The sequence below is a fragment of the Orcinus orca genome, chromosome 14 (genome assembly GCF_937001465.1).
Source record: "Orcinus orca chromosome 14, mOrcOrc1.1, whole genome shotgun sequence".
NCBI classification, from domain to species: Eukaryota; Metazoa; Chordata; class Mammalia; order Artiodactyla; family Delphinidae; genus Orcinus; species Orcinus orca.
The window spans coordinates 61062476-61087624 of record NC_064572.1 but is presented as its reverse complement, the minus strand read 5'-3'; the positions used below and the strand labels follow the sequence as shown (position 1 = coordinate 61087624).

Genomic DNA, 25149 nt, shown 5'->3' with positions numbered 1-25149 from the left:
CAATTCCAGCTACTGGAAAAATACAACTAAAAAGCACATTCTCTACTAAGGGCCGAAGCAGGAGCACTCCTTAGCTTTCAGTTTTGGCTAAAAAAATCCTTTCTCTGGATCTACTTATAAGGATAAATCTGAAAGTTAGAGGTGGCTGACTGTTATCCGAAAAAAAGTGTAAGTTACTAGCCACCAAGTACACAGCATTAGAATGAGGACAAAAGTAACTTCTTGAAATTATGAGACTACAAGAAAACTGGGTAATAAACACAGGACTATGTGTTACCATCAACAATGCCCTTAGAAGCCAAAATGCTGCCAGATAGGGGAAGCACCCTCAAAGGCAAGTGATAGGAACAATCACTTTTTTTTTTTTTACCACCCAAGGCCATTCTCAGCCTTGAAGAATCAAAACAGAGCAAAGGTCTACCTCAGAGGTATACTGTTCAGTACGAAACCTGGCTAGTTTCCTGCATTTCCTTTCAAAGGCAGCCATACTGTTCAAACAGACTTCCCTCTGTTCTACGATGACAGCACAAGCTGTACAGCCAGGTGCCCTAAGCAGTGCTGGGGCAGAGGGTCGAGAGGACCTAATGACCCCTCCAAACTTGGAATGGAGGTATTGAACATGAACAAGGGACAGTTTCAGAACAGACAAAGGATGAGAAAAACAATGCTGAGGAACTGTAAGAGGGCTCTAAGACCGAAACAGCGGCAGGGATCAAGACCCACGGCCAGTGTCATTTGAGGAACGTTTGGACGGAGCCCCACTACACCATCTTCTAGGCAATGCTATAACCCATCATTGTCATGGGCACTAAATCATACAAAAATGAGGCTGCTGCCCTCACTGAAAGCACAATGAGACATCATTTCTTGCTCTCTCAGCATCTGGAGGTCTACCACTACGATTTCTTCAAAAACACTGAGAATGCAGATATGAGAAGGATAAAGCCTGAGCTGACTGCTCTGACTTGTCCACGTCTTTTAGGAAATCTCTTACTGCCCAGAGGTGTGTGACTTGCTGCTCTTCACTATAATGGACGAGCTGGTACGGCTTTTGCCAAATGCCTCTGGCAAAGGCAGAGAAGATCATACCAAGAACATGCTGTGTGCCAGATGCCTCCTGCAGGATGTCAGATTGGACAAAAATGGCGAAAGGCAAGAGGGTGGAGTGGGGATGTGCAAAGAGGGCAAGAAGGGGAGAGGAGCCACCACATACCAATGCCAGGAGAGTATTTTGTAGTATACTCTGGGGCACAGAGATGATCAGCAGTCTACTGCTGATCAATAAAACCAACAGATCCACCGAATCCACGCACAGCATTACAGGGGTGAAGATAAGGGAAGAACTGCTCTCTAATTTCTTTAGGGGCATGACAAAACTGGCCAACAGCAGAGTGATGTATGTCATAAAATGGGCTTTAATGTCTTTCTCTTACAACGTGATAGTACTGCTTAAACTGGAACTGGCACACAGCTCCCAAGACTGGCTTCCTGTAAGGAATGAAGCGGGCACGCCCCAGGCTGCCATGCGGCTGGAGCAGCCCCAGGCACTCAGCTTAGTACAAGCTCTGGAGTCCAAATACCTACACCTGCTGCAGTTCACCAACTTTGGGGCTCTGGAACCGGCAGTGCAGATTCTGTGAATACCAAGCACTCCAGATACCGTTCCATCTCCTTGTACTAACAGCTCCCTCCCCTCTGACCGCCCACCTCACCCGCCCCCTGCAATACTGCTGTTCTCAGCTTTGTGAGGTACTAAGGAACACCCTGCCTTTGCGGTGCCTTAATCTCCCATCATCACAGGTTTGAATCCTCTGTTTTGCATTTGCTTAAAACATCTTGGAAGTGTGACTTGCCCTGTCCAGAGGACTCTTGGAAGTCACATCTTCCAAGTTTCTTCCTAGCTGATGGCTTCCTTCCACGTCCAACACAGTTAAGGCAGTTCCAAAGAACTGCATTTAGGAGTGAAGACAAACAGGAGTCTGTCTTCCTCCTATACCTCATCAGCCCTTGTCTTGATCGCTTATCTCTTTCTTTCGTTAACATGCACATCTGCATGTACACAGAGCTCTGGAAAAATCCTCTGAAGACTGGAAATATTTTCTGAATTCCTGGAATTATCCCTGTCATCAAATGATGTTCAAACTGCAGACTGGTCTCTGCCTTCCCAGATGTCTTCCCGTTGCTTGGCTTCCAATTGTTTTCTCTCTGTAAATAAGGGCAGTGTTAAGATGGTGAAGTATAACTTCACATAACCAGTGACTTTCACTTAATCTGAATTACAAGGCAAACTTTAATCATGAGACAGGTGAATTCCCTGGTTTTCTCTTACCTGATTCCAAGAGTCAATATTTTTAACTTTCCAAGTGCTTTGTAAGTGGGAACAATGTTTCTCTTACTATATAATAAAAACAGAAAGATCTGTGGCTAATAGAAATAAAAAGCATATGGAGTAAGTCAGAACCGAGCAGGATCCAGATTTTTGTCTTGCTGATAATAATATATTTATTTTAATTATCTTTCTAAACTGTGTTAGTGCTTCAGTAAAATTGCCCATTATTCCCAGTCTACTGATCTATATAAATATTTCAATAGGCATCAAGAATATGTTTCAATATTTTTCTTCTACTTTTTTGCTCAAATGGAAATAGTAGCCACTGGGCTTTAGTCATATCTCTCTACTACAATTCTACAAAAGAAAGAAAAAAAAATTTCACAGGAAAATCAAATTTCAATATTTTCAGAGCACTTTCAGGAGCCAGAAATCTTCTGGAACACCAATTCCAACATGGAAAAATGACCACATATAATGGAGGGAAACTAAGAACTGTTTCTAAAAACAAAAAATGCACAAATCTGGGCAATCCATCTTCAAATTTTAACACAGAAGCTTAGTTTCCATTTAACACTTTCACCAATACCTGAGACAATAAAGACCTTACACGGTGTGGTGACCCAAGTACTTCACTAGATGCCACAATACCAGTTCTAATTTCATGGCTAGTCAGTCATTGATCTTGACACCATAAAATGTAGATGATTAAGCCTAAGTGCTTCCTTCCAAGGGCAATTATTTCGACTAAAAGATTTTGCAAGTCATGAACCAGGGGGATTACAGAAATCAAGGTGAGTTTAGAGTTAATTCTTGCTATTCTGACATATCTTTCCAAATCAGCAGAATCCCTTACGGAATTCCTATACTATATTTGACTCAACTTTAAGGGCAAAGAACTTGATAAGGAAGCTAACTGGCACTTGGAAATGTGAGAAAGAGAAATTTGCTGCTATTTGGGCACCATCTTGTGGCATTATCTGAAAATAGCAGCAAAGTTACAAGAGGCAAAAAATGGGGGTCAGTAAATTCCAAACTGAAGGCTCAGTGTCATGTGACTCAGCTTTAAGGCAGGCTTAAATTGGGTTGAGGTTCTCCAGGGAGATAGCACGAAGGATAACTGGCTTGTCTAAAGGATTCTGGGATTTCTTAGGAAGGCTGACTGTGGCTCTGATTCAGAGAAAAGTTAGGAGAGGATCTAAAGGCAAAGGCAACCTTGGATGAAAACAATCAAAAAGTGGTCCTGGGTTCCAAGAAAAAGTGAAGAAACTAGAAAAGTGAATTATTAGAACTCAGATTTTTCAATAAACTCAGAAACTTAAACCAGAGAGGCAATATGGAAAGCTTTAGGAAAAGAAATCCAGGAGCAGTAGAAAAACGAATGACTGGTCCATAATCCACGATTTCAAAATCGAAGTAGCACTGAAAAAAAAGTTTTTTGTTTTTTAAAAAGTTTGGGGTCAAAACTCCTTTGGTGGCAAATATAACCTGAAAGGACATAAGGCCACAGAAATATTAATGCTAATGTGTTCGATTTTGGTGTTATGAAACATGTATTAATATATTATTTTTCTAAAATTGGAAAAGTTTAGAATTCTGAAACATTTCCTACACTAATGCTTTCCAACAAAAGACTGTAGATCTGTATTACCAAATATATGTAAATATAAGAGGAAATTCTGGTGGTAAACCATATGATAAAGTCAGCAAGAATAGAGAGACAAACTGAGAAGCACAAAGAAATAGTGAAAATGTGAGGCTTAAATTTATAAATATAGAACATGAACAGAATACAGAAATACAGGTTAGGATGAGACCTAAAAATATTTTCTTCATCTTAAAAGAAAAAATGGAAGCTTGGAGGTGTTAAGTAACTTGCCTACGATTACATAATCAGTGAAAACCTGAAGCTGGAACCCAGGTCCTTAATTCTTAAATCAGCATACTTTCTACTGTCCTGACCTCTGAAGAGAGGATCTGAAAATATTTACACAGAAAAGGAACAAATGTGGGGGAAAAAAAGTATTTTGCGAAAGATAAAGAATAAACATGTTTCCACTTTATCAAAGAGAAAAGAAAGTAGGTAATAGCTGATAGACTGTATTAAAAAAGCTCCTATTAACTTTAACTCCACCAATTAAAAAAAGTAAGAGAAAGCCCAACAGCAGCCATAAGGGCAAGGAACTAAAGAAGAATATAGTGTTAGCATGAAATGACTAACCTAAAGCACTAACGTAAGCTGGCCCTGAAGACTTTTATTTCTCAGTATAATAAATAAATTGGCAGAAACGATTACATTAAATGAGTTGACTTCTCACTGAGGGAACAGAAAGTGCTAAAGATGAAAAAGGGGCCAGTTTGGTGTCGTGTTTACAAAAATAAAGAAAAGGGATGGAAATTAAAACCTTCAAAATTTACTTCTACACCTAAGAAAATAATGAAGAAAAATCATCACAAAATCCACTTGTAGCCACCTACAGAGTAATAATCAACCTGAAGACTTGAAGTACAAGTCTGGTCAAACTAATCTAACTGCCTTCTTTTATGGATTGACAGACCTGGTAGATCAAGGAGAGGTAACATAAATGACCTCTTCGTTTTAGATTTCAGGCTTACCAAGTATGTATTAATCATTAATATACTGGGAAAAAATAGTCTGGCTCACGTAAGTGTTAAGGGAGCATTTAACTCTAGAGGGTGGAATGATTATCAATGTATTAAGTATAACACGTGTTATTTACTTAGCAATAACTGGTGAAATGGTCAGTCAGTCCATAAACATTTTCATCTCTGATATAGGTCAGAGACGTGAGTTTACTAAACAGCAGGTGACACCAAAAATATGGATAAATACTGCATTCCACAGAAAAAGGTCAGATTAAAATGAAAGGAAATGTGGTTAGAAATGAAGGGAACTTCACGTCCAGGGAGAAAAGACACCAAGAAAATGCCGTAAGACCTAGATTATGAGTCAGCAACGCAGCACTGTTCTTGAAGGCAGAATAATGGAATTCCTAAAAAGGATTTCAGAAGGCAGCTGACTGTGATTAAATTTTTATTACAGTTGACTAAGTATCCTATAGAGATGATTTTACTTTTAAGTTCTCAGTGATTTCATTAATCAAACTAAGGGATCAATTTATTGTTTACCTAACTCTGCCTCTCAGGCCTATGACCCAAAAGATGGCCTTTTAGAACCAGCCAATTAATCATATACCCCCCAAGAATAAAATGGAACAAAGTTATGAAATAAAATTATGGCAGGCTTTGAAAATGAGAGTGGCTTATTCTGAAAACTTTGATTCCAACTTTAGGTGGGAATCAAATGTTCTGATAAGTGGAACATGGGGAAATTTTACACGTATTCCTGAGTCTGGTCTTTAAAATGTGGTTTTATCATTTAGTGTGAATCCTTGATTTAAAACGTGATTAAGTCAAATACAAAGTACTCAAGGACGATCTCTGTTTTCATTTCCCACTCTTAGTATAGTTCTAATCTGTCATGCGCTCTGCTAGACTAAAAGATCTATCTGTTCCTCACACTCAGGGACTTGTGTCTAAAGTTCTTATTTTCCAGATATATAAAATATGATTTGCTTAAAATGATTTGAGTACTTCCTTTTTCTCGATTCTCCCCAGAGTAGCTTTAATTTCTTAATCTCCTTTTTAAGGATTAAGACAAAGACTTCTCAATAAAAGGATAAGAAGACCAAAGTAGGGTAAAGGAAGTTATCAGGAAAGTATTTATACCTCAAAATCCCAAATTCCAAATTCATTAATTAGAAGGGTTCCATATGTAATGTTCAACTCTGGATTTTATAAAGAAAATCATGGAGGACTTGAAAGGGTTCAGAGTAGAATCATGAGTGAAATAAGACATATGAAGAAAAATTAGAGTAACAAATGTCATTCATGTATTCAGTCAATGAATATGCACACTGAGTATCTCTTTATGAACTAGGCACTGTGCCAGACAGCAGAACTCTTGAAGTGGGAAAAAGAAAGGCTAGGAAATTATTCTATAGTATTATTAATAAAAGTACCTATATCAGGATGGCACAAAGATTTCAATTTCGATTTCTATGCTAATTCTGATCTATTGGCTACGGTCAAGTCAAAACTCACCAAGAGTGTCATGACTGATTAGCACTGTCTGTCATGGATAATGAATGGGGAGCAACAGTACACAGTACACATTTGTCATTACTGGCTTATATTATTATAATGAATACTAATTTCCCAAGAGTCACATAAATAATAGTATTCTAAATACGTAAAGCACCTTTTAAACATTTTTATACATGTTAACTTATGTTGCTCAAAAAATTCTCCATGGTTAGGTAAGTCAGGCATTGCTTTCACTTTGTTGGAAACTGGGGCACAGAGAAGTATAAGAAAATTGCCCATGGCCATATAGCTAGTTAACGGCAAAAACTCTATTATAGCCCAGATCCTCTCACTCCTAAATGATCTGCCCTGATCTTTACAGTTAAAGGCTGTTAGAACAGAATGATGTCCAGATGTTCCTGAATTTCTACTAAATAAAAAAGAAGAGGAAACTGTATTAAACTATTGTACAGATTTAAGTTAGACCTATGGAAGAATTTTCTGACAGTAAAAGCTCTAACCATTGGAAAGGATAACTAAAAAGAAGCCTGTCATATTTTATTTTCTGAAGACCTTAAAATGTTTTAATTTTTTTTTTTGGAAAAAAATGTTAATTACCCCAAAACTCCTTCAAAAGGGATTACACTATTATAAAAGGAACATGGGTTTTAATTAGAGGAGGCCTAGGTTCAAATGTCTCCTTTCAATTTACCAGTTGGGTGACCTTAGATCAGCTACTTCACCTCTCTGGGCCAGCTCTAAACTGGAGATAATACCATCCCCATCCAGAGTTATCATAACATGTTATATTGCCAGGAATTTCCTTCCAATCCTTTTAATTGCAAAAACCTCTATGTGGCTTTTAATCTTAAAATCTTCAGAACTGAAGAGAGAGGAGAAACAACTGCTTAAAATATCAGGTTCATATTTTCTTTCTTACTCAAGGCAGATATCCCCACCAGACTGCAAGTCTTAAGGAGAGGAACAACATCTTGCTGTTTCTCTAACTTTCCTAATTAGGGAGCACCATGCCTTGCACACGGTAGGTACACAGTGAATTCCAAATGTAGGTGATAGTGTATCACAGGCAATTGAAAATAAAAAGAGTAATGACAAGAAAAAAATACGTACTGGAATCTGTGCTGGACTCACCATAAAATGATATTTTGCTACTATTACTAAAAACAGCAGCAGCTCATATTTATCACACACTTATTATAGGCCTAGAGAAACAGGAGGGAGAGTGTTCCTATCGTTTTTAAAGATGACTAAGTATCTTTTGTGGATTATCTCACTTGATTCCCATTTTATGGATGAGGAAACAGAGGCCTCCAGAGAGTAATTACCCAACTGGTAATTTGCCTAAGGTGACATAGCCAGTAAATGGCAGAGTTTAGATGTAGACCCAGGCAGTCTGATTCCAGAGTCTATAATGTTATTTCCTATGCTGTACTGACCCCTTTCCCTCCAGTGGAAGAAGAACTGGAACAGAAGTATCTGTTCTGTTTAATACCTAAACAGTACTTTTAATTTCCACAGAAAAAAATCTTTAAGTGAGAAGTCTTGGGCTCCATGCAATTACAAGAGTATATGCTCAATGCATAAAGAAGCCAGAAAGCTATATCAGGAATTTTTCCATACGCATTTTCTCAGATATAAAGAATGGGAGAGTTCTGAAACATAATAAAGGAAGAGTCCTCTATAACCTGTAAAGATTCAGGACCAATGGATAGGAGAAACTTACCACCGTGGGTCTCTATTCACAACTAAACGCCTTCTTTAAAAAAGTAAGTAACAGGGTACCCACTTAGCCAACAGCCTCATTTTTAATTTCATCACTGAAATGTCCTTTGCATAGCTGAGCATTTAAAACAAATTCAAGGGGAACAGTAGTATGCTGATGTGCCTACAGAGAAACAGAGGGGGATACTCAGGTGATAGCCATACAAAACTATTATTGCAGTACCTGTAGAAATACAAGTGATATTACACACATAGGGAAGCAGGAAACATTGCAAAAAGAATCACATCTCCTTTTATAGATACCATTGCTATTACCCTCTATTGATTTTCTGAGATAACTGTGGTTATCACAGAGAAATCATTTTCCTCAGAGATAACCAATTAATAAAGGGTTAATTAATTAGGACACTGCACATTCTACTTTAATCTAGCTCTGACAGTGCCATATATAAAAACCAGAGGAATCTTCCCCTGTTTCTATAGTCTGTAGGAAGCCTTTGAGTCAAGAATGCATGGAAAAAATCAAAACTGCCTCATTATAATCATTAACGTTTCAAAAATTAGTTGGGTTCAACTCTGAAACTCTAGCACCTGCCATGACACCCTCTGTCACTGGTTATCTGGCCAGTGCAGCTGAGAGTCTGCAAGCTGCCTGCTATCACCAAAGCAGAGTGGACAGGAAGTATTAATGGCCTTGTTAGACCGGCAATAAACAAGGAGTTTGAAACTTCCATTCGTTTAATGGAAAAATGAAGTTACTTTTCGGTAAGTGGAATTTTCAGAATAAATTGTCTTCACAGATTCCACAGATCGAGGGCTAAGACAATCAGACTGTCTAAAGCCTGAAGGTTGATAAAAAGCACTTAAGTGCTAACCGGAGTCCCAAGACTTTACGTACAAGTCAACAGCCTATAAAGGGGAGAGAGACATTTAACCTCAACTACAAACTATAGGGAAAGAAAAACCCTGCTTGTGGATCAGTTGAAATATTCTGAGGACTCTTAAGTACTGGAAAATAATCAGAAGATTAGGCTAACCTAGATGTGCTCTAATGGAGCCACTCAGGACTGTCTTTAAAGAAAAAATTACCTTCTACAGTTATTATCAATGTCAGATGCTGCCTTCTCCTTAATTTGTCTTCTATCTAAGATCTAAACCATCTGATAATATCATGGCAATCATGGCCCAGTAAAACCACAGCAAATAATGTTTTCTGCCTGGGAGACTATTATGTCTTCATAGGAATATTTTTCTGAGAGTCGGGAGCAAGAACTATAGAAATAGCCATGGATAAGCTAAAAGGACTGAACCTATCTCTTGGAAAACAACAGTAGGAACATGGATTAAGATGCCTTGGTGTGGAACAGGCAGACAAATTCTAAAATGTCTTCCTCCTAAATATAAGGCATGAAAACAATTTCAATATATGTAGGAGGCTTCTAGGAAATGGAAATGCCGAAATGGAATGGGCTTCATTCTTTTTTTTTTTTAACACATGCCTTATAGTGAACTCTAAAGGGACTAAAGAAAACACCATCAACTTCAACTCACCGCGGGCTTCTTGCAGTTTCTTAAGTTCTGCTTCCCGTTCGGTTTTGCTCTGCTTACTTCGAACCCCAAGGGCACTGATGACTAACCTTCTGGCTAGGGCTGCTGAAGTCTCAGGACGCTCCTTTGCTGGCTGGAGAAACTCTGAATGGGAGAAAGGGAGGGAGCAGGAGGGAGTAAGGAAGAGAAAGCACTCTAGCTCCAAGTGATTTAACTCAGTAATTAACATACCAAATAGACTAACAAGGGCTGTATCAGCAGTAATTAATACAAGCCTGATAGATGAAAAGCAGAGGAAATTAACATGGCAAAGCACAAACAACCCTGCCTTCATTATCTATATTAACAATTTCTTATAGTGACTCTATCAAACAGCTAAACACAGAGGTAAACTAGATAAGGATGTCATCAGAAAATGGTTGCTGCATTGCTTGCAGTTAGTATCTCCCACTCTCTCCAAGTGGCTACTCCAGTGCTATATTTCCAACACAGCCTTTTCTCCTTAAAATAATATTTCCTTTAACACTAAAAATAAAAGTGATATGTCCTTAGAACTCTGGATGCTATACAAGTGCTGGAAAAAACAATATCACCACTATCAACAAGAAAAAGCTCCTGAGATTATAGGCTTACCAGCATAAGCTCTAGCTTTGGCCTTGGCTGCTCTCGTGGCCTGCGACAAGGGCCGGATCTTCACCATGGTATGTTTACTACCCAGAGCATCACGAGCTGTTAAGAGAATAAATATAAAGAAGTAGAAGACATGAAGAAGAGTGATGCAAAAAAATATTTAAGGCTAGTTCTTAAAAGTATTTCCTAGATGTTATGCTTTATTTTTCATCATGAGCAAAAGAAATGGTAAGCTCTAGAAAATCCGTAAGGAACAAAATGGCAGTGATTATTTTAGAACAGGGATCAGTAAACTATGGCTTTGTGACCAAATCCAGCCAACCACCTGTTTCTGTAAAGTTTTACTGAAACAGAGCCATGCTCATTCATTTGCATACTGTCTAGGGATGCTTTCTGGCTACAACACAAGAGTTAAGTAGTGACAGAAACCTTATACCCTAAAATATCTACTATCTGGCTCTTTACAGAATAAGTTTGCAGACCCCTATTTTAGGTGATTCAGACAGGAATCAACATCTCTAATTTCTTTGAATGCTTCTGCATCAGATCTATCATGAGGCCAATGATATAAGTGAAAAGGCCAAATCATATATTCAGAAAGTAGGTATTACAAATGCTCACTGGACAGGTTAAAGGGCTACTGCAAATTCATTTGTCGGGGAGGGGGGTAGAATCAAAAATACTTTAAGATTTAGTCATACTGGCTTCTTAAATCTTTACCTATAATCTGTCTATGCACTATCATAACTGACAGCTATGCAGCAAATAACCTTGGAAGGAGCTCTCTCTCCAAATACCACTGGATTAGGATAAAAAGGGAGAGGCGGAGCAAATGGGTACCAAAGTAACATGCCTCAAAAACCTCTACCTGCCAATTATCTGTATTAACTGAATAAAATGTCAGGTGGCTGGAACAGAAAGCAAATAAGGACAAGTAGTCCTTAGGAGACTACTTGTAAGAGAAAGTAGGAGAAAACGGACAACAAGCACACTGAAATCCATTGGGTGAATACCTGTAATCGGACTGGAGAATACTCCTAGGGCGTGTGTATCATCCACCCATTTAATATCAAATCCTTTCTTTCTGCAACAAAAGAACAGAATTTTATTCCTTAAAATAAAATTTACTTTTAAAAAACATCTTTCAAATAGAGTCTCATAAAGCATTTCATAATGAGATAGAAACACTCAACAAGCACACAGGTGGAATGGGGATAATGACACACAAAATGGCTTGGGGTACAGAAGAAGCCACTGAACTTTAAAAGCAATAATACCATCATAAAGAACTACCTGGGAGCATTTTACATTGTAAGCCAGTTTACAGACATCAACTAATTAATCCTCACGTGTTCCCTGGGGAGGTAAAGTATTTATCACACTATTTACAAGAGATGTTTTTAGGGGACTGGAACTAGAAGAGGTGGAACAGGAAGCATAGGAGGGGTAGAAGAATATTAGAGGAGGAGGTAGGCAGGGAAGGTCACCTGGATTTAATGCAAATGTAGGCTCAAGGACAGAGAGGAAGAGGGAGACAGGTCATTCAAAGCAAAATCAATCAATCAATCAATCAATCAAATAAGGGAGAAAAGGGACAACTCTAATCAGAGAGGCTGACCTATTCTTTCTTTCCAGTTGTAGAAGTGAAGTAAGAAAGGGAAACTCAGGTTCTGCCACCTTCAGACCATGGGCAGGTTTAATCTCTCTGTAAGCTAGGTCTGCTCATCTGTAGAAATGGGTACAGTTCCTTCATAACAGAGTTGCTGTGAAAACGGAAGTGAGATCATCCATGACAAGGTAAAGGGCACAGTGTTGAGCACTTAGTGGACATCTAATAAATGAATAGTGCCCATTATTTTTTATTATTAATAGCAATATTCATCAGGAAGATGATTAATATTGATGAAGATGTGATTAAAATATGACGTTGACTCTGGTGTTTGACTCAACAGGCATTATTATTATACGCTTTTGCACCATGACCTTTTCTTTTTTTTATAAAGCACTATAAAGAAAAAAAAAAGGCAACTGCTAAAATATCTTCCCTCTTTAACAACTAGTCAAGAAAAAATTTCCTTTGAAGGAAAAAGGAATAAAGAGGCTTTGAAGGTTAGTTAGACAATTTCCTGAATGTAAGGGTCAGTTTGACCATCGCATAAAATGACCACAGGGGTTGAAGACTATGAGAAAGTTCAACAGTGGAAGTCTATATTATAAGATAGTTGACAAAAGAAAGAGAAAAACTTAGACGGGCTCTGGAGGGCCTTTTAGACTTCAGAATTTCATAACCCTTTAAAATGCTTCCCCCTTTTGAGAATGTTTTCCTGTTTCATAGAAAAATGATCTGCAGGTAAGATTAGGAAGAAACAAAGCAAGGGAAGTTAATAATTCTTAAGAAATAACTAATCTTCAGGAAATTCCAGACATCAACAAAATCAATTCTTGGTCTTAAAAGTCATCATTATTAATGACAACCTAAGGTAGTTCTAATTTTGGATTTAATCTCATTGACTGCTTTTTAAAACCTATTATGCACTTTATCTGGAACAGACCCTGATACCGAGTCTTAACATAATTGTAATGAATTAGACTGACTGATCTACACTATATGTTTAGTGTAAGATCTATGGCAGAGAGTGTTAACTGTCCTCCATGATCTAGTCACTCCTCCTCTCTTTTAGTTACATAACTGATAAGTGCTACTCCTGTCCCCTCAACCAACAAAATTTAAGTGAGATACCTGGCTGCTAGTTTTGCCTGTTCTAGAGCTTTACAAAAAAACAGGGTGCTTGTTTTTGTACATAAAGTTTCAATGAATACAGCCACACTCATTGTCTGTAGCCACACCTGTTGTCTATGGCTACTTTTGTGCAACGATGGCAGAGTTGCCTAAAATAATTACTATCTAACCCTTAAGGAAAAGTTGGGAGCTATACCCTAATTCAAGATGTACATGAATTGAATTTTAACTTTAAATTTGTATATCAGACAATAGACCTGGTTCATTGTTAGATCTGGTTCATTGTTAATGTCAGGATTGGAGCATTAAAGTATAATCCCTTCTTGGTAATGACTTTCTTCCAGACCCTGAAAATCTTTTTCTTAATAACTTATTTTGGGGATTATTTCTTTATTCCTGAAGCTTATTTTTTCTTATAAGCTAAAGATACAGAGGTATACTTCTGACTCTTTTACCTTCTCATACATATGTATGAATTACATACATATATAAGAAGTAGTGCAATTATTCTCAAACCCACTTATATCAGTTTTAATTTACATTTTCACTACATAATTTAATTTATTAAATAAAATTAAAACGATGAAATATGAGTGTGAAAAAGAAAAGTTGTGTCTATGGTTTGGAAGACTAGAGAAAGATAAAGTCACTAAAAAAACCAAAACAGCTATTATCAATTATGTTTGGGCAAAAGAGCTAAAAAAAAATAAAAATAAAAAAGAGAGAGAGAGAGAGAGAGAGAGAATTCCCTGGTGGTCCAGTGGTTAGGACCTGGCACTTTCACTGCTGTGGCCTGGGTTCAATCCCTGGTCAGGGAACTAAGACCCTGGAAGCCATGCGGCACAGCCAAAAAAAATTTTACACAGAGAGAGAGAGAGAGAAAACATTTTAACCTATAAGGAATTTGCACTCAGGTGACTCTGAAGGGACATTAAAGTTCTTGCTGGAAGACACAGGTGATATCAGGGTGACATATAAGAACTCAATAGAAGATAGTCTGCCATCAACAGACTAGTTACTTAAAAAAAAAAAGGCCTTGGCACCACATCAAAGACTGGCAAGTAAATGGACATTTATATGTCTTAAAATAAACTGGTTGAGACATATAACCATCATTTTTTTATCATTCTCTACTTGACTATTTCTATCTCAGTGGTCAGAATAACCTCAAATCAATAATTTAATTTACAGCTCTTTTGGACTGTTAGGGCCCTTGGTGCCTGGCAGAAGAAAACACATATCCTCTCAGGAGATATCCTCTTCTTTTACTGTAAGCCTCAATTCTCATAAGTAAAATTCCAAAGGAAATGGTCAGCTGTACAGTTTTTTAAAAAAGTAACTAAACCTCCAAAAAAGAAGCAAGGCACTATGAGTGAGAATTTGCAGAAAGAGAATTAAAAGGACTTCAGGTAAAGAAATTACCAGACATAGACTATAGAAGGTCTATGTTCAATATACTTCTTGAAAATATTTGGAGAAAAAAAAGAAACTAATGACCATGCAGATTTGAAAAATAGAGAACTTTGAAAAATGAGAAACATAAAATGAAATTTAAAAATTCAATGGACAGATTTAACAGCAAATTAAACACAGCTGAAGAAATCAGAAAGCGGAAATTAGAGCTAAAAAAATTACTCAGCATGTAATGGAGACAAAGAAATGGAAAATATGAAAGAGATAACACGAGGATTAAGTGAGAAGGTTTAATCTACTTTTAACTGGCATTTTAGAGAATATAAAAGAGACTAGTACAGAGGCAATATTTGAAGAGAGAATGTCTAGTCTTCTCCAAAACCAATGAAAAATACAAGCTCAATAATAATAATAACAAAAGAAACACAAAGCCACATCATACTGAAAATGCACAATACCAAAGACAAAGAGAAAACATTAAGAGCACCCAAAGAGAAAAGACAGATTACTCTCAGAAGCAATAGTCAGATTTTCAGCTGGCTTCTCATCCTACACTAAGAAAGCCAGGAGAAAGTAGAATAAAATTTTCAAGTTTCTGAGAAAAACAATTACCAACCTAGGATTCTCTACCCAGCAAAAATGTCTTTCAAGAATGAAGTTGAAATAAAGCCATTAAGAAACAACGACGATGATGACAACAAAACCCAACTGAGTGTGTTACCAGCAGACTGTTACTAAATTAAATACTAAAGAACATGTTTCATGCAAGAGGAAAAAGATTTCAGATGAAAGGTATAAGACACAAGAAGGTATAAATGAAGAATACAGGAAGTGGATGAATCTGAATGCTGATAATATAAAACAATAATGTAACATCAAATGGAATTTAAAAAGAAAAAAAGATTCAAAATACTAAATCACAATAGCATATTAGTTGGAGGTTCAGGAGACACTGGAATGGAATTGGGGAATGGAGTTTAAAACCCTTAGAATGTTTGGAATGAGTGTAAAAATATTAACTTTAGCCATTGATAAATTAAGCAAGCATTTTATAATTTCTAACGTAACCACCAAACAATAGAAACAGGATCATTTCCCAAAAATATGGAAGGAGAAAAAAATACCTCATCAATCCAAAAGAAGGCAAGAGAAAAGAGAAAAAGATGGGACAAGTAAACACACAAAAAAAGATGGCAGGCATACATCCAAATATATCAATAATTACAATAAATATAAATGGACTAAATGTACCATGAAGACAGATTCCAAAGTCATTATTGATGACATTCTTCTTAAATGCTAAAATGGGGTCTAGAAAGACTATTTAGCATTTTTTAAAGGAACTGAGAAGAAGACTGGTTTGATACGGATTTCTAACGGACTTGGAAAAGACAATAAACAAACTTGATGCTAAAGTAAACGCCGGGAATAGAAAAACAAAAAAGATGATCTTTCAGAAGACATTTTAGGAAAACTTCATTCCACCTTCCCTAACATCCCCAAATCATTTGCAAGTACTTACTGATAAGTGCAGAAAATCCGTAGAAGATCTTCAGTACGAAATTCTTGGGGGAAGTCATAAATTTCAATGACATGTGGGAATTCACAATCACTGAGGTCAATATCAGGAACTTCATGGTTGTAATAATCAAATATAGGTTCTTGGATGCTTTCTCTATTCTTCATATTCCCTGATAACTAGAGAGGAGGAAGCATATGTGACTGTTACATCAAGCCAGAGCATTGTAAAATATCCTCCCATATATAAACAATCCTTTTTGTCTCCATGTTCCTATTCCTTAACCTTTATCATTTGTCTCTGTTCATGAACACAATAATGACTGGGCTCTATCACCCAGCTTATATTATACATGTGGAATACTTTGATTAATGTGGTGAGTTATGAACAACACATCTTAGAAAATGAATTTCAGAAAATAGCTGAAGAGATGAATTAATAACATTTGTTTTATTTGAACTTATTGATCAGATCCATAGTTTTGTTTCTGAAGGTGAACAAAAAACAAAATTTTTAAGAATAAAAACACTTTGTTAGTCTACCTTTCGTTGACAGTAGCTTACAAAGAAATTTGTTATGACAAATGTAAGTGGCACAAGTAATTATATTTAAGTTCCCTAGCATGAGAGCTACCTAAAGGAATTTCCATAAAGCAGGTTAATACAGGAATTAATAGTAATGAAGAATACTTAAAATTCTACTATTCTGTGGTGTGCAGATTAAATGAGATGATGCAGTAAGTGTTAGCACACTACGTGTCACCTAAGTAAGAATTCAATTTCAACCCAATTTAAACATATTTTAACTAGGTGCTAAATCTATTATAGGCCAAGCACCATGTTATTTCTACCCTGCTTAGGATGTAGAAATCAGGAAGAGAATATTCCTCACACCGTAACAATGAGAAAAGACCAACTGACCTATAAAATCATAACTTTTCTTGAGTTTACCATACAGCTGAGTATGCAACACAGAGTACACAAGGAAATTGAAATCCACAGGATGACATGTCCCTCCAAAGAGAAACAATATATAAACTGTTTTGCCTCTGGCAGATCATGGGAAGAAGTGGCCACCACATGAGTGGGCAAGAAGATATCAGCTAAATGTTTAACAAATTCTTAAAAGCCTAGAGTGGACTGGTGTATCAGTTTAGAATAACTCAGAGCCCCAGAAAGGAGGGTAATCTGCAATTACTTGCAAGTCCATCCTTATGCCAGTGCCACACTGTCTTGATTACTGTTGTTTTATAAGTTTTGAAATCAGGAAGTTTGAGTCTTCCTACTTTGTTCTTTTTCAAAATCATTTTGGCTATTCTGAGTCCCTTGCATTTCCAAATGAATTAGAGGATCATTTTGTCAATTTCTGCAAAAAATACAGGACAGCTGGGATTGAGCTGGATGTGTTAATCACTTTGGGTAGTATCTTAACAATATTAAAGAAGATAAACATGGGATGTTTATTTAGGTCTTCTTTAATTTCTTCCAAAAATGTGTTGTAGTTTTAGGGTACAAGTTTTACACTTCTTTTGTTAAATTTATTTCTAACTTTTTAATGCTACTGTCCTTGGAACTATTTGCTTCATTTTTGAATTTCTGGCATGGACTTTTTGAGTTACTTTGCAAAAACCAAACCAAACAAACCACTGCATGTCCATGCATTTATAAATTGGGGCTAAATAATGCATTTTGAGAGGTAAACAATGCCTAACTACAAATATCTTGGAACTATAAGAACTGATTATAAAGAGGAAGAAAAAAGAGAGGCAGGATAGTCTGGCAAGGAAATTTGATTATGGCCCTTTGCTCTAATCTGGTCAGCAAATTTGAACTTGTATACTTACATCCCATTTTTGAGGTACTTATTAAAGACTTCAGCTTCTGGTACTGATTAAATGCAAAGTGTAAATAATAGCAAAACACACAATTCCTACTCTACATTTCATGGGAAAATAGATATAAAGCCTACAAGTAACATACTCCTGACTAGTTTTTCCTGTAACACTCAAGACTCCACTATTATCAGGGACTCCTAACTTTTCTTAAGAGGAGAAGAACTTTGTTTCATACTCCCATGGTACTGATATTGTTGGAATCAGCTTACATGTCTACTGGCAACACATTTTTGGGGGAGGTAGGCTGAGAAGTAGCAGGCCATACTATTAATGGTGTTTTCTCCTGAGAATTTCAACAAAACATTCAAGGGGGCCTTGACAGGGTAAAGAGAAAGGAATATGTGGCACAGAAGGGGGAAATGCCTAAGAGAAGACAATATGGTATAAAGTGAGGATCAGAGCATGATTGTGAGAGGGGAGTGGGGGCGGGTAGGGTAGAGACCACTATCAGACAGGGGTTAGACACAGTAATACAGATGTATTTCAGGAAAGGCCCTAAGATTTGATGCAATGACTTTTTTGCAGTAGACCTGTACTGTCCAACACAGTAGCTGTCAGCCACATGTGGTTACTGAGTACTAGAAACATGGCTAGTCTGAATTGAGATGTGTTTTATGTATAAAATACACATCAAATTTCAAAGACTTAATACAAAAAATGAAAGATCTCACTAATAATTTCTTATATTGATTACATGTTGAAATGATATTTTGGATATATTAAAAATACATTCTTGACTTTACCTGTTTATTTTTACCTTTTTAAATGTGCCTCATAGAAATTTTAAATTATATACATGGCTCACATTTGTAGTTTGCATCATATTTCTACTGTAGACAACTGAAACATTTACTGTTAAGAGTCACATGTATTGAGACAATATTTGTCACAACTGTCAATGTGAAACCTTCATATTTTATGACCAACCTTCATATATTTTTCTTTCATATGGCTAATAAATGTTTGATAGAGCAACAATAGAGGGGAAAGCTTTACAATTTGATTCATTCTAATCTATTACAGTCCACAGGAAAGGAAAGTTTGCAAACAACTCAGCAAATAATTTTGAGTTATGAATCACAAATATTTTATGATTTTTACCAAGGGCCTGCTTGCTGTTTATAAAGCATAAGTGAAATCTGAGTAGTCCTTCATATGTAGAACCAGCTTCCACAAAATCAACTAAATTAAATTATCTTCCCAAAGTGAGGTTTTAAGACTCTTATAAGCCTAGTAACCTGCTCTTGAAAACAAGTCTAAAAAATAGTACCGCTTCAGAGCTAGGGACACATACAGACTGAAAATGAGGGGATGGAAAAAGATACTCCATGCAAATGGAAATCAAAAGAAAGTTGGAGTAGCAATTCTCCTATCAGACAAAATAGACTTTAAAATAAAGACTATTACAGGAGACAAAGAAGGACACTACCTAATGATCAAGGGATCAATTCAAGAAGATATAACAATTGTAAATATTTATGCACCCAACATAGGAGCACCTCAGTACGTTAAGGCAAATGCTAACAGCCATAAAAGGGGAAATCGACAGTAACACAATCATAGTAGGGGACTTTAACACCCCACTTTCACCAATGAACATATCATCCAAAATGAAAATAAAAAAGGAAACACAAGCTTTAAATAACACATTAAACAAGATGGACATAATTGATATTTATAGGACATTTCATCCAAAAACAACAGGATACACTTTCTTCTCAAGTGCTCATGGAACATTCTTCAGGATAGATCATATCTTGGGCCACAAATCAAGCTTTGGTAAATTTAAGAAAACTGAAATTGTATCAAGTATCTTTGCCAACCACAACACTATGAGACTAGATATCAATTACAGAAAAAAATCTGTAAAAAATACAAACACATGGAGGCTAAACAATATGCTACTAAATAACCAAGAGATCACTGAAGAAATCAAAGAGGAAACCAAAAAATACCTAGAAACAAATGACAATGAAAACACGATGACCCAAAACCTATGGGGTGCAGCAAAAGCAGTTCTAAGAGGGAAATTTACAGCAATACGATCCTACCTCAAGAAAGAAGAAAAATCTCAAATAAACAACTAACCTTACACCTAAAACAATTAGAGAAAGAAGAACAAAAAAACCCCCAAAGTTAGCAGAAGGAAAGAAATCATAAAGATCAGATCAGAAATAAATGAAAAAGAAATGAAGGAAACAACAGCAAAGATGAATAAAACTAAAAGCTGGTTCTTTGAGAAGATAAACAAAACTGATAAACCATTAGTCAGACTCATCAAGAAAAAAAGGGAGAAGACTCAAATTAACAGAATTAGAATGAAAAAGGAGAAGTCACAACTGACACTGCAGAAATACAAAGGGTCATGAGAGGTTACTACAAGCAACTATATGCCAATAAAATGGACAATCTGGAAGAAATGGACAAATTCTTAGAAAAGCACAACCTTCCGAGACTGAACCAGGAAGAAATAGAAAATATGAACAGACCAATCACAAGCACTGAAATTGAAACTGTGATTAAACATCTTCCAACAAACAAAAGCCCAGGACCAGACGGTTTCACAGGCAAATTCTATCAAACATTTAGAGAAGAGCTAACACCTATCCTTCTCAAACTCTTCCAAAATATAGCAGAGGGAGGAACACTCCCAAATTCAGTCTGTGAGGCCACCACCACCCTGATACCAAAAGCAGACAAAGATGTCACAAAAAAAGAAAACTACAGGCCAATATCACTGATGAACATAGATGCAAAAAATCCTTAACAAAATACTAGCAAACAGAATCCAGCAGCACATTAAAAGGATCATACACCATGATCAAGTGGGGTTTATCCCAGGAATGCAAAGATTCTTCAATATACACAAATCAATCAATGTGATAAACCATATTAACAAATTGAAGCAGAAAAAACATATGATCATCTCAATAGATGCAGAAAAAGCTTTCAACAAAATTCAACACCCATTTATGATAAAATCCCTCCAGAAAGTAGGCATAGAGGGAACTTACCTCAACATAATAAAGGCCACATATGACAAACCCACAGCCAACATTGTTCTCAATGGTGAAAAACTGAAACCATTTCCAGTAAGATTGACAACAAGGCAAGGTTGCCCACTCTCACCACTATTATTCAACATAGTTTTGGAAGTTTTAGCCACGGCAATCAGAGAAGAAAAAGAAATAAAGGGAATCCAAATCGGAAAAGAAGTAAAACTGTCACTGTTTTCAGATGACAAGATACTATAGATGCTACCAGAAAACTACTAGAGCTAATCAATGAATTTGGTAAAGTAGCAGGATATAAAATTAATGCACAGAAATCTCTTGCATTCCTATACACTAATGAATAGGAATAGATGAAAAATCTGAAACACTCCCATTTACCATTGCAGCAAAAAGAATAAAATACCTAGGAATAAACCTACCTAAGGAGACAAAAGAACTGTATGCAGAAAACTGTAACACACTGATGAAAGAAATTAAAGATGATACCGACAGACGGAGAGATATACCATGTCCTTGGATTGGAAGAATCAACATTGTGAAAATGACTATACTACCCAAAGCAATCTACAGATTCAATGCAATCCCCATCAAACTACCAATGGCGTTTTTCACAGAACTAGAACAAAAAATTTCACAATTTGTATGGAAACACAAAAGATCCCGAATAGCCAAAGCAATATTGAGAAAGAAAAACAGAGCTGGAAGAATCAGGCTCCCTGACTTCAGACTGTACTACAAAGCTACAGTAATCAAGACAGTATGGTACTGGCACAAAAACAGAAATATAGATCAATGGAATAGGATAGAAAGCCCAGAGATAAACCCACACTCATACAGTCACCTTATCTTTGATAAAGGAGGCAAGAATATACAATGGAGAAAAGACAGCCTCTTCAATAAGTGGTGCTGGGAAAACTGGACAGCTACACATAAAAGAATGAAATTAGTACACTCCCTAAAGCAATACACAAAAATAAACTCAAAATGGATTAAAGACCTAAACGTAAGGCCAGACACTATAAAACTCTCAGAGGAAAACATAGGCAGAACACTCTTTGACATAAATCACAGCAAGATCCTTTTTGACCCACTCCTAGAAAAATAGAAATAAAACAAAAATACACAAATGGGACTTAATTAAACCTAAAAGCTTTTGCACAGCAAAGGAAACCACAAACAAGATGAAAAGACTGTAGCACGGCCTGCCAATGCAGGGGACATGGGTTCGAGCCTTGGTCTGGGAAGATCCCACATGCTGCGGAGCAACTAAGCCCCTGCACCACAACTACTGAAGCCTGCGTGCCTAGAGCCAGTACTCTCAACAAGAGAAGTCACCACAATGAGAAGCCTGCACACCACAACGAAGAGTAGCCCTAGCTCGCCGTAACTAGAGAAAGCCCACATGCAGCAATGAAGACCCAATGCAGCAATAAATAAAATAAATAAAATAAACAAATTTACCAAAAATAAAGAATGGGAGAAAATATTTGCAAACGAAGCAACTGACAAAGGATTAATCTCCAAAATATACAAGCAGCTCATGCAGTTCAATATCAAAAAAACAAACAAACCAATCAAAAAATGGGAAGACCTAAATAGACATTTCTCCAAAGACACACAGGAGGAATTAGAGAAACGTACATCAAAACCACAATGAGGTATCACCTCACACCAGTCAGAATGGCCAGCGTCAAAAAATCTACAAACAATAAATGCTGGAGAGGGTGTGGAGAAAAGGGAACCCTCCTGCATTGTTGGTGGGAATGTAAATTGATACAGCCACTATGGAGAACAGTATGGAGGTTCCTTAAACTAAAAATAGAACTACCATATGACCCAGTAATCCCACTACTGTGCATACATACCCTGAGAAAACCATAATTCAAAAAGATACATGTACCACAACGTTCACTGCAGCACTATTTACAATAGCCAGGACATGGAAGCAGCCTAAGTGTCCACCGACAGATGAATGGTTAAAGAAGATGTGGCACATATATACAATGGAATATTACTCAGCCATAAAAAGAAAAAAAATTGAGTTATTTGTACTGAGGTGGATGGACCTAGAGTCTGTCATACAGAGTGAAGTAAGTCAGAAAGAGAAAAAGAAATACTGTATGCTAACACATACATATGGAATCTAAAAAAAAAAACCAAAAAACAAATGGTTCTGATGAACCTAGGGGCAGGACAGGAATAAAGATGCAGACCTAGAGAATGGACTTGAGGACAAGGGGACGGGGAAGGGTAAGCTGGGATGAAGTGAGAGAGTGGCATGGACTTATAAATACTATCAAATGTAAAATAGATAGCTAGTGGGAAGCAGCCACATAGCACAGGGAGATCAGCTTGGTGCTCTGTGACCACCTAGGGGGTGGGATAGGGAGGGTGGGAGGGAGATGCAAGAGGGAGGGGATATGGGGATATATGTATACATATAGCTGATTCACTTTGTGATAACAGCAGAAACTAACACACCATTGTAAAGCAATTACACTCCAAAAAACATGTTAAAAAAAAAAATAGTACCTGACTTGCTATGACATAATTGCCTGATTCCTATTTGTAGAAGGGGACAAAAAGGGTGCAGAGAGCAGAAGGTCAACTAGGCATGGATCACTGAGCTTTTTATTTTTTGTTTGATACTCGGTTCTTCAAGATACAAAAGGAAAAACAAAAAGTTCTGAAGTCACAAGTTACTCTCTACAAACAAAAAATAAATATATGCTACATTATTTTGGGATAAAGTTATATTTATATCTGTCAGATGGGCATGTTAGATCAGCTGCTACTGTTATCCCAATTATAAGGATGGAAAATTACATCACAGAGAGACTAAAGGACATCCCTAAGGTTACAAATCAAATTACTGATAAAGTTTGAATCATAACTCAGGTCTCCTGACCGCTAGTCTAGTATTCCTTCCGTAACATAATGAAATGGCCTTACAGTGAACAGAATCAGAAACAGTGGCTATATCAATGTTCAGGACAACTAATTCCCTCTGATTAAGGATTTATGGATACAAGCAGTTCTGGGAGGAAAGGAGGGATGGAGGGAGGATCAATGGCAAAGCTGAAAAGAACTCAGGGGTGCTGATTTCTTTCCAGTCCTATATTCGAGACACCATATAGCTTATAGATTAAACTTCCCAAAATACTGCTTTGATCATGACATTCCTTTGATTAAAAATCTTCAATGGCTGTATTTAAAGCTCATAACCTGGACCCAACCTACCTGTGGTTGGCAGAATGACAGCCTCTCAAAGATGTCCATGTCCTAATTCCCTCAACTTATGAACATGATACATGGCAAAGGAGAATTAAGGTAGCAGGTGGAATTAAAGATGCTAATCAGATGACTGTAAAATAGAGAGATAATGCTGGATTATCTAGGTGGGCCCAATATAATCACAAGGGTCCTTAAAAGCAAATTGTTTCAGAAGAGTCAGTGTGTCAGAGTGAGGCAATATGAGAAAGACTTGGCTGGCCACTGCTGGCTTTGAAAACGGAAGGGGGCCATGAGCCAAGGAATGTGGGCAGCGTGTAGGAGAAGCTGAAAGAGGTAAGAAAATGGGTTCTCCCCTAGAGTCTTCAGAAAGGATCACAATCCTGCCAATACCCTAATTTTAGTCCAGTGAGACCCATTTTGGACTTCTACCTACAGAACTGTAAAAGACAAATTTGTGTTGTTTTAAGACAGTAGTTTGTGGTAATTTATTACCTCATTAATAGTGTACTAAAATATATACTACATTTCTAGCTTTATGTCATGTCATCCCTTAAAATATGCTACATTCCAACCAAAGAGTAATACTATGCCTAAACACATCTTGCTTCTTCCTGCCTATTGCTTTGATCACATTATTTTTGGTCACATGTATAATCTGACTCTTCCTCTAGACTTCTACAGCGTTTACCTCATCTGCACTACTTTTACAGTACTCACTGTATAACACCCTATATTAATAAGACCTGTCTCTTCCTCCAACCTCAACCTGACCACCTAACCAACATTTAATGTACATTGAACATAACATTAGAGAAAGAACTTGAACAAAGAATTTTAATATGTAATAAAGTTATAAGAATGAAGAAGGTATTACCAGTGGATAGAGGGGAATGAACTTTGTTTCGTTCACTGCCCAAGTAAAGAAATTATACAGAGAAAAGTACCATAGGCAGAAGTGTGCAAAGGCATGCAAGGAGT

General features: G+C 36.9%; 1 protein-coding gene across 9 annotated transcripts in view; it reads right to left on the bottom strand.

Annotated features, from left to right (window-relative positions):
• Positions 1 to 1395: 1395 nt before the first annotated feature.
• R3HCC1L (R3H domain and coiled-coil containing 1 like) overlaps positions 1396 to 25149 on the bottom strand; it is an 87475-nt gene continuing 63721 nt past the window's right edge. For 8 of the 9 annotated variants that reach the window (XM_033425735.2, XM_004268429.4, XM_049697102.1 and 5 more), the window contains 5 exons: positions 16033 to 16208; positions 11371 to 11441; positions 10361 to 10456; positions 9731 to 9871; positions 1396 to 2205 (listed from right to left, as the gene is read on the bottom strand). In XM_033425735.2, the coding sequence (XP_033281626.1) occupies positions 2138 to 2205; positions 9731 to 9871; positions 10361 to 10456; positions 11371 to 11441; positions 16033 to 16208 (552 nt within the window). In that variant the 3' untranslated portion in view covers positions 1396 to 2137. Of the gene's footprint in view, positions 2206 to 8180; positions 8343 to 9730; positions 9872 to 10360; positions 10457 to 11370; positions 11442 to 16032; positions 16209 to 25149 lie in introns of all 9 variants that reach the window. The other variant, XR_004482618.2, reaches the window with a different exon arrangement.